General features: G+C 24.8%; 1 protein-coding gene across 2 annotated transcripts in view; it reads left to right on the top strand.

Annotated features, from left to right (window-relative positions):
* Nucleotides 1-289: 289 nt before the first annotated feature.
* Nucleotides 290-19773, top strand: part of LOC122848945 — an 81309-nt gene continuing 61825 nt past the window's right edge. Inside the window, exon 1 of one of the 2 annotated variants that reach the window (XM_044147410.1) lies at nucleotides 290-1145. In XM_044147410.1, coding sequence (XP_044003345.1) covers nucleotides 990-1145 — 156 coding nt within the window. In that variant the 5' untranslated portion in view covers nucleotides 290-989. The remainder of the gene's footprint in view (nucleotides 1146-19773) is intronic. The other variant, XM_044147411.1, reaches the window with a different exon arrangement.

Genomic DNA, 19773 nt, shown 5'->3' with positions numbered 1-19773 from the left:
GGCCTAATTATTAGAAAAAAAAGCGGGAAAAAATCATGTAACGACACCATTGGAGCGTAGATATAAAAAAAAAAAAAAAAAAAAAAAAGAGCGCGCGGGAGATTGGTATGTATTCCCCTTCGCGTGTGTTGCGCATACCGTTTGTAATATATACATATATGTAGGCGCCCCACCCGCTTGTGTATATAAATTTAAACGTGAAAGAGAGAGAGAGAACGAGAGAGAGAATTCAAAGAGGGGGAGGAGCAAAAAACCAAGACCCGTTGCTGTGCCTTCAATTCTCGAGTCCACAGTGCGCGCTACGCGATATTCCTTGACGGTTATATGTGTGTTATTATTATTAATTGTGTTTTTATATATAAATAAATATTAATTAATATAAATTTTTATTATAAATAATATAAATAATAATACAACTGTGACAGCCAATTTTGTGTTAGTTCATTTAATCACGAAAATCACTGCCGTAATTTAGTGAAAAATAATTTTTTGTTTTGTTTATATTTGTACCTTGAGGATTTGTATTTTTAGTTGATCATTTTTTTTTCTAAATTAAAGTGTGTGTATTTTTGTGCTAAAAAATATAAACGTAATTGATTTTTTGTTGTTAAATTTTTAAGAAAGACATGAAAATTTAAGGCTAACAAAAAAAAAATCAAATGTCAAAATCAATATTTTTTTGAAATAATTTTCATGTTGAAGGACAAATATTGAGCTTGACATTGTTAATAATCACATGAGACATTAAATAAACAAGATAAGTTTAATTTAAAAATAAAAATAACAATAAAAAATTGAATAATGAATACGTGATGTTGATTTTCCCGCGAATTTCAGTGCCAGATTGATTCTCGATCGGGATTTCATTTCTCCTTGATGATGTTGTAAAACAACATACATCAAAAATAAAAATTAAAAAAAAAGAAGAGAGAGATAAAAAAAAAAAAAGCAAATGGCAATATTTATTTTTGATTAATAGTTGATAAAATATGGCGTATAAATTTAGAGAAGAAATTGTGGGCAAGAGGTTTTTGTCAGTGAGTGGTTTTGGTCAAATTAAAGTTAATAAAATCAGTGAGTGGGGTTGGAGATGTGGTGTTATACGAGCTGCAAGTCACAGGGATAATAATTGCCTCGATCTTCAGGTAATACTTTCATTTGTTTTTAATTTTTTTTTTTTTTAATACTGTTGCTAGGTGCCGTAACAAAAGCCAAATGATTTTTATTTTTTTTTTTCAATACTTTTCTTGCCTCTCCTCTCCCCCTGCTCCCCACCCCTCTTTTTTGAGCTAGTTTTTTGTTAATCAGAATTAAATTCTGGGTGGTCTTACCAACTGAAAAAAAAAACAAATGCAATTTTTTGTTTGTTTTAAAATAAACATTGTAAATGTAATTGTTATAAATTATTTTTAAGAGATTTGATGTAATCAATTGAATATTAATATTTTTTTTTGAATTTTAAAATTAATTTTTATACATGAAATAAAAAAAATTCATATTTCAACTGTTTTTTACCGTTAAAATTGAGGTTTCCTGGAATGTCAAGCGTACCACTCGACCGAGTTTCACGAAATCTTTATAAAAAAAAAAAAATATACAACAGATTTTATATTAAAACTAAAATTTAAACTATTTTCTTGATTTTTTTTTTTTTTAAATCATAAATCGATCATTGATCTTTAATTCTAATATATTTAATCGTATTTATCCATAAAAGTCAATGCAGTACATATTTATTTATTATTGAAAATAAAAGAGAAGAAAAAAAACGAAATTTTCTACTTTCTCGACCTTCTTCTTGTCGATTTACCACCATTTTTTTTTTAAATTTTTCCCTGGACATTCCATCATGGGTTACATATTGTAATAATAATAATCAAGCTACACATTCACTGGATAAATAAAAGAAAAATCATAATAAAATCGAACAAATAGTTGCGTGTTTATATCCAACAACTAGTTTCGATCGCATCATGTGATAATTTTCCATAAAAAATCATTGATAAAATCAATTAATAATGATGAAATGTAATTCAAACTTGAAACTGTTTCTATATTCAAATAAAAAAATGATCATTTAAATGTTGATGATGATGATAAATCCAGGTATCTCAATCAAATTGGATTTACAATAAAAAATCTTTCCAACTTTTTTTTTTTTTTTTGTAATTTATATTTTTAATTGTAGATTCGTGTTTTTTATTAAACATATTTTTGATAATGAGTGATAAAAATTGATAATTGAATTGTTTTTTTTAAAAAAAATATAACATGGATGTAAAGTATAAAAAAGTTTGTGATTTTATCGATTTGACCATCGACCCGTGACGATTTCGTGCATGAACGGATTCCTCGTTACCCTGGCCCCGCTCGATTTGATTTTTTTTTTTTGAAAATAATTATCATTACTCGTTTTACATGATTGTAAGACGCTTGTCATTCTATCTATGTTTGCAAATCGAAATACCATTACGGTCTACACGATGACTTGAATATATTTTTTTTTATATTTTTCTATACGCATAAAAGTTTGGCTTTATTAATTGAATTCAATCACCTTTTCATCGACATTTATATTGTTAAAATTTTTTATTTATTTTTTTTCTACTTGAAGGTTGTTTATTTATTGTATCAACACTTGCATTGCATGAGTCGAGGTCGAAATATATTTTTTCTTCTTCTTTTTATGAGTATTTTACTCGATTTTTTAAAATAAATTTTTCGAAAATTTTTAGGAATTTTTTAGTCGCACTTGTTGAATGTTTTGACCAATGTAATTTTAAAATAAAATTTATTATTTTTATTGAGGGAAATTACACAACAGGACGTATATCGATTGATGAAAATGCATTGAACCGTAATTTAAAATGGAATGCAAAACTATTGTACATTGTGTTTTTCTTCTTGGTGTTGTTGTTGTTGAAAATGGTCTCGCTCTGCATGATTTTATTTCCTGCATTGACTTTTTTTAATTTATTTTTATATATATACTCTTGCTGGGTTTTGTTGGAGCTTTTTTATTTTAAAATTTAATTTTGTAATACATGTAGAAATAAATGTTGTTCTAGTCGAAAAACAAAATTGATATTTTTATTTTTATAATTTTGGTTTGTCGTGTTGATTTCTATTTTAAATAGTAAAAAAAAAATAGAAAAAAAAATTCATTTTTATATTTTAAAACAGCTGTATTAAAGCTGAATTTATTTATTTTGTTTATAAATAAATTTGAAATGTTTAATGGCGGTGTTTTGTAGAATTATGTTAGTTTGAATTTTTTTTTTTTTTTCTTGTTTCCATCTGTCAAGTATATACCGTTAGGTGCACTTGCAATCGTAATACAGTCTTTCGAAAAGTATTTTTTTTTTTCAACGTCGATTTTAAATTGCGGATTTTTGTATTGATAAAAAATATATATTTACATTTTACACATTGAAGAATTATGTATTACATTGTCGAGATGAAATTCAATTGAATGGATTTTATTATTTTATTTTCATTTGATATTTCAATATATAATGATAATTTTTTTTACTATCTTTACGTGGGTATATATCTGTTTATTTATTTTTTAAATATCAAAAGAATATTTGATTGAAAAAACACTGTGAAAATTGTATTTGCTATTGTTATTGTATTGTTGAAAGATATTTAATTATTAATTTCTCAATTTTTTTTGACAACGAAATCGATGACATTTGTCATTTGCCAATGATTTCAATACAAAATTCATGATATCATGGTTATAATATTTAAACGACACCCAGATATAGTTGTTCTGAAATTTTTAAAATTTAATTTCAATTATTTTTATACTTTTTTGTATTTTATAGCGAAAACTATTTAAAATTTCGCTGCAAATCATGCATTTGTTTAAAAAATAAAAATATATATTTCCGATTGCAAATTTCATGATATTATCATTCTAATATTTAAACAATACTCAAATATAATTATCCTAAAAATTATAGAAATTAATTTCAATTATCTTTATATTTTTTTATCAATAAACTTCATATTTCGCCCAAAATTTGATATTTTTTGCCAAAACTCGCATCGTTGCAAGCGAAAAAAAAATATTTCTAAACAAAAATTTTATAAAATTATACTTTTACTAGTTAAACAACTCCAAAATATAATTATCCTGAAAATTTTAAAATTTATTTTCGATTATTTACATTTTTTTTTTCTTCAATTTTATCCATTACGCCAAATAAATTCTATATTTTTTTTTTTCAAAAAACCACAATTCTTAAAATAAATATTCCCAATAAAAATTTCCAAGAAATCATGCATCTACTATTTAAACCACACCAAAATAAAATTATCCTGAAAATTACAAAATTAAATTTCAATTACTTTTTTATTTTTTTTTCTTCAATAGATAAATATTTAGCATGTGATTTTCATAATGACGCGATAAACATCAGCTCTTTCTTCACTGTATAATAGCATTAATTTTTTTTTTTTTATGCAATCGTGACACCCACGAGGTGCTGCCCCCCTTCCCCCCTATATATCTATATATAAATATACATAAACATGTACATGTGTGTTGTTATTTTTTTCTAAGATTGGCCTCCATCACACGCGTCTCTCAAACTCCCACGACCGATATAATATTGAAAAAAAAAAAAAAAAAAATATGTCTAAATATACATGAATATAATTATGTTATTAATAATCAGTGGCCTATATTTGTCAGGATACATCAGGACATGATAAGCATATCATCAATAATCTCATATTGATCATTACTTAAATTTAAAATTCATTTTTTCTTTGAATTTCGCGGTTTAAATAGTGGTCCAGGTTTAATATATATTTTGATCTTAATTAAAACAATAATTGTTATATATTTAAAATAATAATATATTTATAAAATTTTTATTTTATTATTACGTTGTTGTTGGTGTTGTGCGAGTACATGTGTTGATGGAATTTCATTCAAATAATTATCATCAAAATTTATCCATTCATTTTTAAAATGTGCATTAAAAAAAAGAAAAAAAAACGATCCCGTTGTTATATATTTGATTTGAAGTACATGACCGACTTAAACCATAACTATAAACAATGGCTTTATGACCTAGTTTTTAACTTTAGCACGTAGAAAGCAACTTGCATAATCCTTCTAGGCAACATCTATTATACACACAATTTACGTTTGTGTTGAATTATTATCTTTAATAATAATAATAAAAATAATTCAAAATATTTAAGAATAATAATAATAATACAGATGGCTTTATTATTATATTTTATTTCTTAAAGAAAAGGATCAAAAAGTTCACCGCCATGTCAAGGTGGATGGCTTCATATCTCACCCATCATCAAGACACCAAAGAGCCAAAGAAAAATATATAAAAAACCAATATAAAAATAAAAAAATAAAATTTTTTTATTATAAATAAAAGAATGCAATATTGGGTATAAAATATATAAATTTAAAATGAGTATACAATTGACCATGATGATGATGATGTGAGAATATTTTAAGCAAAAAAAAAAAAAATTATTTGAATAACTGACTCGGTTCAAAATGAGGATGATTTGTGGGTGGGTAAAGATGAAAAGAGAAAATTTAATATCAAGACAGACTGGTCAGTCCGTTATATATATTTTTTTTTAATTTTTTTTGTAATTTTTTTTTATTTTCAACGCGTTATTTCTCGTGGTGGAATCAAGAGCTGGTGTAGAGAGACAATGCTGCGGTACCACACTGTTTATGGATGAGGGGTTTAAATTGTCAGAGGGATGAGGGGAAAATATATATAAAAAAAAAAAAAAAAGCCAAAACAGGTTCGTGGTAGAACCACCAACCGCCAAGGGACTCAGGTCACTCACCCAGATTCTCCTACAGACACAGTGCATCACCTTTTTTTTTTTTTTGTTCTCTTGGTTTTTTTATGGTTTTTTTTTTTTTTGAATATGATGATTGAGATAAAAAATATTTATTATTTTTTATTCTCGTTATTTTTATGTTTATTTATTATTATTTTTATGTGCAAGAAGACAAGTATATCTTGTATATTTGTCAAGGCCAGACCGCCCACGAACTAGATACTCCAATGTTACAAGAAATTTTTTGCTTCGCTTTGCTTTGCTCTAGCTCGATCAATCTTTACTTGAAATTTACATTGAAACTTGATGGTTTTTCTATGAATATTATTGTTGATTAGTATTAAATTGTTTTTCATTTTTTTTATTTTAAATTGTACATGTAATTTTCACGATGAACATGATTTATTCTTGTGTAAAATACTCTACAATTATGTTGATTTTTTACTTTTTTGTTTATCAATTTTTAGATAGAAATATTCATTATAGAAAAAAAAACATAATAGTATTTTTTATCATCTATTTGAGTAGGTAAAATACAGCCAAAATTTAGGACTGTAAAAATTTTTTTTCATGCATTATTAAGTCGATTAGTTTACTTCTTTTTTGTGGACTATTTCTATACACGTGTTGTAGAAATAATAAAAAATTACAAACTGAAAATTACACCGCACTCTCCCAGACAGACATTTTCGATTAATTTTTTTTGCATTAGCTTGATTAGAATGTCAACTTTTTTTTGTCATTAATTTCAATAATTATTTTTACAAACTAACAATAAATAAATAACAATTAACAAAATAAAAAAAAATTGTAAATGTAGAAAAAGAAGAGGTCAATGTATACACATTGTTATGACTAAATTTATTTATAAAAATAATAATGATTTAAATGAAAAGCAAGTATATCTTTTGATGTACTTTCTTGCCATATTTTTTTTTTAATAACATTTGTTATTAATAATTTATTGTGAATCGAGCTGAAAGCCAGCACAAAGATAACGATAACATATCAGTCATTTCTTTGCACACAATGTGTCTTGAATATTATCATCATTTAAAAAAAAGTACAATATATCAGTGACCCTTGTCAAGGTCAAAGTATAAATATAAATAATATTTAATTTAAAAAAATAAATACAAGTCAAATAAAAATATAGTCAAAAAAAAGAAGAAAAAAGTCATTCTGGTATTTTAAAAAATATTTAAAGAATTTAAATTATTGGCAAGCTTAGTTAGTTGTTACGTCACATAATCATCGTCAGTGGTTTTGATGTTTCTCATTTGCTATTTCTTTTCCTGTTAATAAATTCACATACAGTATATATTTTTCCGCCTCCACATTTTACAACAACGTGTCCTTGCAAATTTAACATGATCCGGTTGACGTCACCTGTAAACATATTTATATTAATTATATTACATAACTGAGACCAAAAATTACTCTCTAATTAACTGTACATTGTCATTCTATAAAAAACAAAAAATACAAAGCACATCTTATTATCGAAACTTTTCCTGAAACATCAATCGAAATAAAATTTAAAAAAATCCAACAACGCGAATTTGTTTAAAATTTTTTTGGCAAATGACTTGTCTATCTCTCGGTAAATTTAAAATTTATTAATAGAAAAAAAGAGACGTATGTCACATGAATGTAAATAGTCGTATGTCCATCATGTTTAACATTAAAAAGTCGTATGTCCATTAAAAAAAAAAATACGTTCAGTCGTCGTTTTTATAGTAAAAAAAAATCGAAATTAAAAAGAATTCAAGTTAAAAATCCATGGAGGACATACGCCTGTTTAAAATTATCAAAAAATAAATTTTTTATGTTAATTACATTATAATCTTAAATTTTTGATTTATTAAATTAATTTTTTTCAAGAATAAATATGTGATTTTGTGAAAATATATTTAAAAAAAAATATTATTTTTATATTTCTTTGAATAATATTATTGGTTCCACATGAGGATATGCATGTGCATGTGCACTAGATATATATATACATAATGTCACGCAGTTTGTGCATCAGACGAGGTCGTTGACCCTGACGTATGTGTATCCACCACTTCTGGATGCACATGTGTGCGTATACTAGACGTGAGCCTCGCCCCTCCTGCTGCTGCTCCATCAACAAACCAGCCATCCCTTTAAAAACTCACACGCATAGTCGAGTCGATGACCAACCCCCTTGAAAAATATCACAAAAAAAAATATATATATTATTAAAATTATATTTTTAAATATTAATAACTTCTTTTTATTTATTTTTTATAGTGTCTTGTTGTATTTAAGATTTTTTAAATGAATTTTTTATTATTTTGCTTTTCTACGACAGTGTTAACATTTAAATTCACTTCACTTGTAAATATTGTATATTTATTTTGCATTATAATATACGTAATTACACAATCTTGAAATATAATTAAAATTAATAATTATTTACAAAATACTTCAATGTAAGTTGTCTAATTACCTATGAAATTAATTATCATTCTCTTTTATTTTATTTTTCATTTTATTTTCATTTTTTTTTTCCTCAAATCATTACAAAGTATTTTAATATATGCAGTTTAAATTATTTAATAGTTAATGTAGTATTAATTTAAAATATAAAAATTATACAAAATCAAGTTGGAAATATTTATTTATATTTTTTTTTGAATTTTTTATTTATTTAAAATTTATATTGTTAGCTTGACTTTTTTTAAGTTTAATTTTTAGAAAATTTTAAATTATAATTCAATGATTAATAAATTAACTGAATATATTTATATTTTATAATAATTTTAAATATGCTTTACATTTTTCTATGACGAAAAAAAATAACTGTATCGATCTATTTCGATAAAGCTCATGTCTATTTTTGTTCATTGCATTTAATAATAATAATAACGCATTAAATAATTTTTTTTATTTTTCAACTGTTAATATATCTAAAATTTACTAGAATTTTTCTATCTTTTGGAGTAATTTTTTTGACAAATATATATTTTTCTATAGAAAAAAAAAAAAATCGAAAAAAACATCAACTAACCTCAGCTGTAGTAATTATTTACTACACTTTTGGCTGACATTACCAAAAATAAATTTTAAAAAATGCTTTTAGCTGTAGGTATATAAATTTTCCATGTATATAACATCTGACCAACATTTTACCATCAGACAAACTGACATATCCCAAAAAAAAAAGTAAAAAAACTCTCAAGTCTGAAAGAAACATTGAAAAACTTTTTTAAAAACTTTCTGAGGACTGTTGGAGGTATATATATGTTATATAAAGATTAAAGAGCAAAAGAGAGAATAAAGAGAGAAATATATAACTTATAGCGGTTTTATGAACCGACCGTTACGCGATCCTCTCCTTTTTTTTTTTTTTCCTCCTTATTTTCATTCCTCTTTTCTCTCGATGTTATAGTCCTCCTTCGTTAGCTTGTGTTTTCTTGAGGCCGCAATTATCACATCCTCATCATCATACACTCTATGTGCATGTATAAAATAATAAATATATATTTTTTTTATTTAGTCTTATATATATTTATCATGGGCCACTCGTAGTAATATTAATAAATATATCAAGGTCACGCTGTAAATTCTTTTTTTTTTAAATAATTTTCTTCCATCCATCAAAGTCTTCAAATAAAAAAATATCTTGACATAAATTTACATATTTTTTATGTCAAATAAATATCGTTTGTCATTCGAAAAAAAATAATTTGGATCATAGAAAATATATGTCTTAAAAAAAATGTAAATATACCATTGGATTTTTTACTTTGAAAAACGAAAAATTAGATTTGTTTAAAAATTAATTTAGCTATTTAAATTGCTGCTGTTTTTTGGAGCAAAAATAATTAAAAATTTTTAATTTATCAATTGTAAAAAAAGGCGTATGTCCATCATGACTAATAGTAAGAACAATAAAGGCGTATGTCTATTAGAAATATTTTTAAAAAATCGAAATAAAAACTTGAATTTATGGAGATACGTCTGTTTACCATTACAGCAGCTACATACGCCCTTTTAATTATAGTTTTAATTTTTTTTATTGTTTAAACAAGGTTAGAAAAAATAATAAAATAATAAATGGAGCAATCAAAAACTTGAAAATGCACATATTTCTTTCATGAAGTTGCAACTTGAAAACAGACTTTTTCATATTTTTGATAATTACGCCTTTTTAATTTTAATACGACGATATTATAGTCGTTATAAAAATAAAAATAGTAAAATGAGGTTAAGAAAATAAGAAAAAAAAAAAATAATAAAAAGTAAAATGTATTTAAGTTTGAGAAACAGGGGTGGTAGTGTCAGGGAAAATTGTCCAGTATGTGGGGCAAAAGGGCTATGACGAAGATCAATAAATCCCCCTCTTTTTTATTTAGCCTACTTATTTTATAAATCGTTTATGTCGAATAAGACAATTCACATGTCAAGTATTATATTTAAAAATTTTAATACACATACTTTCACCTATATAATTACAATATTTTATCAAAAAAAAAAAAATTAGAAAAAAAACTAATTTTTAAAATTTTCTCATAATTATAAATTTATATTTCTTAGATAAATAATAATAAATATTATCTACTCATTTTTTATATATTTTTTTATACGTTATTTCAAGCTTGAATAATTTTTATACGATTAGACCGACAAAGCGTGTATCCGCATTTGGATTTAAATCGTAATTTCACGGACCAAAATAAATCTAAAAAAAATTTCAACATTAATAAGAAATTTGTTGTTAAATTTTGCTAAAATTTATTTATTTTTTATACAGTAGCCAATCAGTTAAAGATAACCGGGTAATTTTTGAATTGCTTTTAAGGGATTACCACCACCAATCAAAAACGCAGATAGAGCCTTGAAATTTTTTGAGCAGATTAATGAAATAATAATACATACGCTCAAATTTTTTGATAATTTTCTTGTAGCTAATTACTTAGTAATTAATTACTAAAGTAGGCTACTTTTTTGAAGGTTATACATAGGTTCTTATGGAGAGTCTGGTTTAGTTTTTAGAAACCTGGTTAGCCATTTTATGGAAAACGCAGATAGCTTTTTCAAAAACTACAGATAGATAATAATAAGGAAATTCTGATATAAAATTAATAGCTTTGAGACCTTTTTATTTTACAATAAATAAAAATAAATTTTTGTCTTTGTCTAAATACTCAAGTTGAAGTGAGAAACAAGATTTTCTCCTTCTTTTTTATCTCGTTCGCACTCATAGAAATATTATGTTTCTAAATTTTATACGCAAGAGGTCTCTAGATATGCGGTGGTAATCCCTTAATGAATAATATCGAAATTTAAAATTTTAAAAATGATAAATTGATTGTAGAAACAACAATACAACTTTAAGATTTTTGCCTTTCTACAGTTGTGAAATATATCGACGATATATTTATATATTTTTTTTATAACGAGGCATAGTTTGTGAGGAAGAAGAAGGGCAACATCAGGGTGGGAGGAAAAAAAGGTAGATAATGCCCTTCCTTTTCCATTCTCTTGTGTGTCTGATCGGCATCTTTGATGGTCACCATGGTAACCTCGCTTTCTATCCTCAACACCAGCTTCACCACCACCATCACCTCCTATACATCTTTTGCATTTTTCTTTTTATTATCAAAAATATAGTTTTTCTTTTTTTATATACCTCCTGAATCAATATGTACATTTCCCTTTTTGTATATTTATATTACATCTTGTCGAAAAAAAAATATTTAAAAAAATCATAAAAATATTCTCTCCCAGAGAGTTCGAACTCGAAATAGGTCTTTCGAAATAGGCTAGATTTTTTTTTTTTTTTTTTTATTTTCTTTTGGCGCTTGGTGCATTCTATATTTAACACGAGACCAAAGCACGGAATATCAGTGTCTTATATTACGATGAAAAAAAAAAGAAAAAAAAAATATATAAAAACTCGGATATCAGCAGTTTTACGTGTCATATATCATTTACTTTTTTAAATTATTTTTTTAAAAATATTATCAGTCTTTAAAGCAAAAAAAATAAAAGCATAATTGCAAAAAAAAATGAAGAAAAAAAAAGTTTTAAAGTTTAAAAAATAAAGGTTCTCCAAGTTCTTTTTTTTGCTCAAATATTTTAGTTTTTTTTTTTCTTTTGCATTGTTTGAACAGTAAAAAAAATAGGTAAAGTTTAAAGAGCATATGTACCTGTTGATAATGATAAACAGACGTATATTCCCATGATTTTTTTCCTAAACTTTTAAATTTTTTTATATTTTTAAAGTCTGCGAGACTGAAGGGCCTGCACAGTTGTTTTTTGCTTTTTTTTTTTTGATGAAGTTGTTACTCTTCTTCCAACTACAGCTGTACAGTATTATTTTTATTTTTTTGCATCTTTATATTTTGCCCTGACCTTCTCACGAAATTCGGGTATTTTTCATGATATCATGGCTTCAATATTTGAAGAATATAAAGGTGTATTTCCAATGAGCGCTGAAGACTCTTTGCTGAAGATGAAATTTCGGAGCAATGTCGGAGTTGATCATGCTGGAGATACGCCTGTTTTAAATTAACTATCATAATAATTTTACAGAAGCTTAGACAAGTGTCTATCCAAAACAATTTCTCTGATTTGAAAAAAAAAATAAAACAACGTTTCATTCATCGCATCAATTATCATGACACTTTTTTTCTTGCAAAAATAATTTCTATAGAAACTGGTAAATATCTCGGTGGAATTCCATCAATATCTTGAATTTTTTCGATCATGATTACACCTGCAGATCTTTTTAAAATTTCAAAACAATATAAACAATAAAAAGCAGATTTTTAAACAATTAGATTGTCAGTGTAGCTTCAAACACACAAGTAAAATAATAACTTGATGTAATTTATAATACAACTTACATCATTGTATCAACATTTAATGACTCTTCAAGTACACACTCGTAAACATAAAAATTGTTCACGATTTTTTTACGATATATCATCAAGAAATTTACCGTATTTACCAGTTCGCTACACAATCTAAACCGTAAGCAACAGAGGAGTGTCATTAGTCACGTACGAAAAATAAATAAAATAAACAAATCCAAAAATGGCACTTACGCTTATTTACCTTCAATTCAATGACATATATTTTTTACTCGTTATTATTGTCATCCAGTAGAAGGACAAGAGTTTGCAATTACCACAAAAGTCTATTCACCTGTATTTTTTATTTTTTATAAATTGATTAAAGCTGAGTGTGTAGCCAAGTTCCATATAAAAAGAAAACAAAAAATCATCTGATTGAAAAATTAATTACATAACAACAACACTAGATATTAATTTGTTATCAATTATTTTAAAATTTCGATTAGATTTCTAAATAAATAATTGTTGAAAAAACAGTTCAAGTGTGTCTTGTTTTTTATTACAAAAATATTTATATATTAATTGATGATTGAAAATAAAAAATAGAAAGATTATATCATTTATCGTTGAGGAATCGTCTGAGTTGGTCGCCAAGGTAACAAAATTAAACTCTTGCATGCAACAGGGGTGTGGTTCCACCAAATTTGCTGCACTAAATTAGCCATTTAAAAAAAAAAACATTCTTATCATTCGAGGGATTTCGTCGATTTTTTAAAACGAAGAGTAAGACAACATCTGTTTCCTCTGTTTTTTGTCTTTTTCGCACTCATAGAAATATTGTGTTTCTAAAAGTCATCCGCAAGAGGTCTCTAGTGATTTTTCAATAATTCCTCATAAAAATCAATTTTTTCATACTTTAATTATTAATTATAAAAAAACTAAGCTCCAAATCTCGTTTATTTTTTTTCCATACGTTTTGTTTTGTTTCATTTTATAACCCGATAGTTTTTTTTCACGATGTCATATTGTCGATTAGAGATATTGGTATTCTAATGGACTTTTTTTTGACAAAAATCGCATTCTCCATAAGAGCCCATGTTAAAAGTTGTCAACTTTGAAAATTAATAAAAAAATAACGAGCCTCCAAACAATTATCAAAAAATTACATAAAATGTATTAGTATTTCAAGAATCTACTGTAAAAATTTAAAAGCATTCTCATATTCGGAAAAAAATCGACAAAATCCCTTAAAGGGAAAATACTTGAAATAAAAAATTACTCAAAAATAAATTTCATTACTTTGATATTTAAATTGACGAAAAGAAAAACAAAATTCAAAAGAATAATGTCATACTGAATACTATTTGATTAATTTTAAAAATAAATTTTATATATATAACAACACCATGAAAAATATATCAAGTCAATAGATGAATAGAAAAAAAAAAAAGAAAAGTTTAGCTGGATATTTATAGAACTAGTGTTAAAAATATAAAAAAAGATTTTTTTAAAGATATTTTTTTTGTACCTTGATGTGTATTTTGGAAAGCCATGCACAGACGGTGGTGCTGGAAATGCGATCGCATGTATCTGGTGGAATAAAAGGTGTACGTGGGAGAAAAAGAGGAGAGAAAATACACCGACACAGTCGTCGTGCTGTGAATTAAAGGGGACGTTACGGTATCTGGTGTCGAGTATAAGTCTCCTCATGGGATATCTTGAATACCACAACCACGAGAGATATTAAACTCGTCTTTCTCTCCAAGAATCGACCCTCCTTTTTATATCTTGATTTTTTTTTTTTTTTTTTTTCGATGGTATTCAACCATATAATAATATTTTTCATCTTCTTCAATATATACACATGATTCGTAGCAGTCAAGCAGTCAAAAGCGCCAAAATTACAGTTTTTTTTTTTCTCTTTTTTGAATAATTCTTTTCTATCATATGATATATTTTTTTTTTCATATTTGATTTCCCAACAGAATCATTATTTTTCCGGCTTTTGAATGTTTCATCATATGATCTTTATATATGATTTTTTTTGAGCTTTTCTTTTCTTGTTAGGGTTATTTATTTTTATATTAAACAAAATTTGAAATTTTTTTTCGAACTGTAATCGACATATTTGGGAGAGAAAAAGAATTATTTGGTGGAAAATTAATGTATATTTTTTTTTTGTTTAAATAAAACGAAATTTGTTGGGTTACTTTTATAAAATGTAGACAAAGTTTTTGATAAATTTTTATTTATTATTATTGAATATTGCTTTAGATATTTTTTTCTGATTGGCTTTTCATTAGTTGATATTTTTTTTTATAATATTTACATATTTTTTAGGAAAATTGAGAGTTATTTTTTTTTTAATTTTTTGTGTCGTTAGATGCTGTAATATTTGTATTTATTTATTTCTGTGATTGTTCGTTATTCACGAATTTTGACACATCTTTTACATCTGTTACTTAAATCTACTTTTCATTCATTTCATTCTTTACCATACATCTTTACATTTTATCCACTCTTTACTTTTCTTTTGCATACCATTTTTCTCTTTTATCCTTTATTATCATCTATTTATTTCCTTCATTAACTTTTTAACATTGTTACTATTATTCATTCTTTATTTTTTCTATCTCTCTCTCTTTTGCTTATTTTCGTTAGATGCTGTAATAATTTATTTAGTCATATTTAAATAATTCAATAGACAATTGTTGTTAACTTGAACAATAATTTACAAATTGAAATATTACAAAAGTATTTATTATTAAAAGCAGCAGACAATAATTGTTTGTAGTAAAAATAATAATTTTTTGTCATCAATTTTGAGGCACAAATTTATAATTATATTATTCATCTATTTCATATATATTTTAACCCTTTAACTAAGCCTTAATTTTCAAGGTACAAATTGAAACAATATCACAAGTTTTAAGTTTATAAATATTTATTTGAAATTTTTCTGTAAAAAGTTTGTGTCTCCCAAGTACACAAAAATTGTTGAAACAATTTTTTTAAATTACATATATATTTTTCAAAATATCAAGAAACCCTGCTATAAATTTTTTCAAAATATCATTTGTTTAAACTTCAATATAAATCACTCAAATTTTGACAATTTCATTTATTAAATTTTTTAAAAAAACACAGTAAATATAATAATTTTCACAAAAAATATATAAATTCAAATAAAAAATTTAATAACAGTTAGTTGTTTTTTTTTTTCTCTCTGTTTTTAAACTTTTTTTTAATTTCGATTTAATGAAAAATGCAAAAAAAAACGTGCTCGTGTACGATAGTTTTCGTTAGAGAAATATGAGATGCTATTTTTGGAATATTAAAGGAGATATATTACTACCACTATACGCTTGGCGATAAAATTTATAAAGAAAAAAAAAAAAATAAACTTTCAGTTGATAAATTCTACAATTTTATTTTAAAAATTCTATTATTATTATTTTACCTAAATGTGTACATTATTCTGGCAACAACTGAATGCAAAAAAAAAAAAAAAAACTGAATATAATGGAAAAAATTGTTGTTAAAAAAACATTTTAATTTACTATTGTTTTAATGAAAAATAAAATATTTGAAAATTGTTAAAATATATTTCATCAAATTTTTTGCTTACAAAAAATTGTTATTTGTTAGTTAATTATTTGAATGGATACTTCAACAACAAAAAATAATTAAACACGAATTTTTTTAATTTTAAAATAATTCTATTTATTTTAAAAATAATTTATAGAAAAAAATTGAAATTGTCCATGTTCTCTTGATGCTTTGTATAATTTAAAAAATATAAAATTCATGTGGTTTAATAATTTTGTGAATTGCAATTTTAAATATTTGATATTTGATTTTTTTTGGAGCTTGTTTATTCATTGTTTTATAAATAAACAATGGAAACTTTAGACAGAAACTCATCAAGACACATGCTTTGTTTATAGTCATATTTCTCTGACGTTTATATTTTGAAATAGAGCATTGCAAATTATTAACAAGTGGGTTAAACACACTGCAGAATCAAATGAGGATCTTTTGTTGGAATCAATTTTAAAAAGAAGAAAAAATAAAATAGTGTTGAGACATAGAGAAAGTATTAATTTCAATTTGAGCAATAGGGTTTTATTTACACTTGTTCCATTGATGTATCGGGTTTATAAGCCTCGTGTGATATGATGACGTTGTGTCAGTGCGACGATCGCAAGGTCAAACAGTGGCCTCAAACTTCCGGTGTTTATAATATATATGTATATTAAATTAAAGGGACCTCATTTTACTTGCTATATCATTTTAGTATTTTTTAAATCATCATCATCATTAAAGAATTTGTTTTTGAATTTAAATTTTATTATTTTATCTATTTTATCGGTATATGGTAATATTTTCGTTTTGATTTTTTAAATATTTAATTCGATAGATTAATCCAAATTTGTAGTATAACTTTTAGGAAGATAATTTAATTTTCTTTATAATAAACAATTGTTTTTTAAATATTGGTATCACATTATGCTTGAAATATTCTGAATGCAAATATTCTCGTCAAATCATCAACAAATAAATTATCCTGGGTAATGATTTACTCCAAAAATCATCATGTAGCTTGTGTTGGTATAAAAAGCCACGAGATATTTTAAAAATTAAAATTGATAATTATAAAAATAATACAAGCATAGTAACAAATAAACCGAATGATAATTATGACTGTTTAAAATTTTTCAAAAATAATTATGACAATGATCATCACGATAAATAAATAAATATTACATTTAAAAATTTATTTATTTTTTTAAATTTACTATTATCATATATCTTGGATGAATTGAAAATTAATTTATTTAAAAATTAATTAATTAGTCATCGTATTGTAATGACTCAATGTTATTATTATTTCAAATTTAATTTTATTAATATTTTACCATTTAAATTATTTATTAAATGTTTATTTATTTTATTTATTTGTTATATATTATTAATCAAATAATTATTATCATGGATCTTTGATAAATTTGTAATTTATTTATTTTGTAGATATTTTTGTTGTGGCACACATTTTCTATTCAAGATTTTTTTGTAGCTTTACAAATTATGTCCAGTCATCTTTATTAATTTCAATGATTTTAAGTTAACTTTGTATAAAAATTTTAAGTATTTTTTTGCTATTTTCCTTTTTTTTTTACAACAAAAACTTGTTTAAAAAATTGAACAGGTTTCACCGTTGAAACGGTTGGCGAATAAAAGAAAAAAAAAATACATTTTAAGCATCCTCATTTAAATAATTGCGAAAAAATCTGCTGCTATATTAAATGCAACATCTAAACTATAAAAAAAAAAAAAAAGCAGGCCAACATTTATATCAAAACTTAATGTGCTACAACTATTTCTATATTTTTTTATTTCAATCTTGATATTTTTTTTTACATCAGACTCTCACCTCTAAAGCTCCCGTGGCGGCCTATTTATTATTTTTCCCCTATTTTTTTTTTTTCTCTATTTTTCTCTGTAGAAAAGAAAAGGGAAAACTACACGTTTCCGCACCGAATGAAAAGAAGCCTTGTTGGGGTGGCATAATCTAGAGAAAAATATATATCCAACGGAAAAATACGCCCTCGTTTCATTTTTTTTTTTTTATGCATATCTTTGTCTAGAGTTTTTCCATTCAAATACAAAATGGATTTTCGCAATTTTCTTTAAAAAAAAATAATATATTTCAAGTTATTTCAATTTCATAACAAACTTTGAGTAAAAAAAAAATGAATGAAATTCATTAATTACATACTCATTTTTTCATCTTGACTCATTTTCTTTCATTTTTCTTCAGTTAAAATTAAAGTAAAATGACGTTTTAATTACAATCATAAATAAATAAAAAATAAAATAATTTAAATAAAAATAAAAATAAATTGAATCACATTTTATAAATCGGTATTAAATATTTTTTTTATTACCGACGTTTGGTAAGCTTCACAATCAGCTATAGAAAATATCCATACACTTTTTTCTTTAAAGAAAAATAATAGTTGATCATAGAGAAAATTAAAAAAATCAAACCAAAAATTTGTAATCATAATTTCAAATAAAATTATATAATTTGTCTGTAAAAAAGTTGGCAATTTTCTATGACTTTGTTATACACGCAACAAAATAAACCAAGCATATAAAAAAAAAAAAACTAAAATACAAATAATTAATAATTTTGCAATCAAAAAAATACAAAATAAAAATAAAAAAATATATATTTTACAACTTATTTAAAACGTGTAATAAATTTTTTAAACTAGATTTTTAAATAAAAATATTTTCAAGGAATCTGTGTGTGTCTGTTGATATTTAACTTTCAAATTGTTTAAAACTAAAAGAGGGGAAAATGGCGGGATATCGCGTGCGCATGTAAATGACAGTACTCCAGCAGGGGGTCAAGAGGGGCAAGAGAGAGAGGGAGACGAGAGAATGAGGGAGAAAGAAATTGAGGTAGGTTATAAATTCATGATGGCGTCGATAATATTGTAACCATGGTAACCACGTGGGAGTAAGTGACAAGTAGGCGGAGTCAATGAATCGTCAGCCATCATGAATTTTCCACTCTGAGCATTGGCACCACCTGGTGGTAATATTACAAACCAGCATAATTTTATTTGCCGCCTTTTTTTCAATTTATTTTAAACACTAGTTATTAATAATTGGCTGAAAAATAAATAAACTCAGCCAATCAATCAATTTTATGAAAAAAAAATTTATAAAAATAAGAATTTACTGTTAATGACATGCTAATTACTAATTGTAATAAATAAATACATGATTTTGTTGATAAAATAAATAGAAAAATAAATAAATAATATAAAAAAAAATTGTTGTTGGTGATGGTGCTGATGATTGATGATGGATGATGCCAACAGATATATAATAACTTGTGAGTTTCATGTTGCGTTGTCAAGAGGCAAAAAAAAACGATATGATGATAAAAAAAAGAGGCTTTGTGTATGTGCTGTCTCTTGGCAACAGGCCGAAATAATAAGTATGTGTCTGGTGTTCACGTGGGTATTTCATTTAGTATATGGTCTCGAGTTTACGCAATAAGAGAACTGAAATCTGACACTCGTCG

Source organism: Aphidius gifuensis, linkage group LG2, assembly GCF_014905175.1.
Source record: "Aphidius gifuensis isolate YNYX2018 linkage group LG2, ASM1490517v1, whole genome shotgun sequence".
Taxonomy (NCBI): domain Eukaryota; kingdom Metazoa; phylum Arthropoda; class Insecta; order Hymenoptera; family Braconidae; genus Aphidius; species Aphidius gifuensis.
This window is presented reverse-complemented; position numbering and strand designations above follow the sequence as displayed.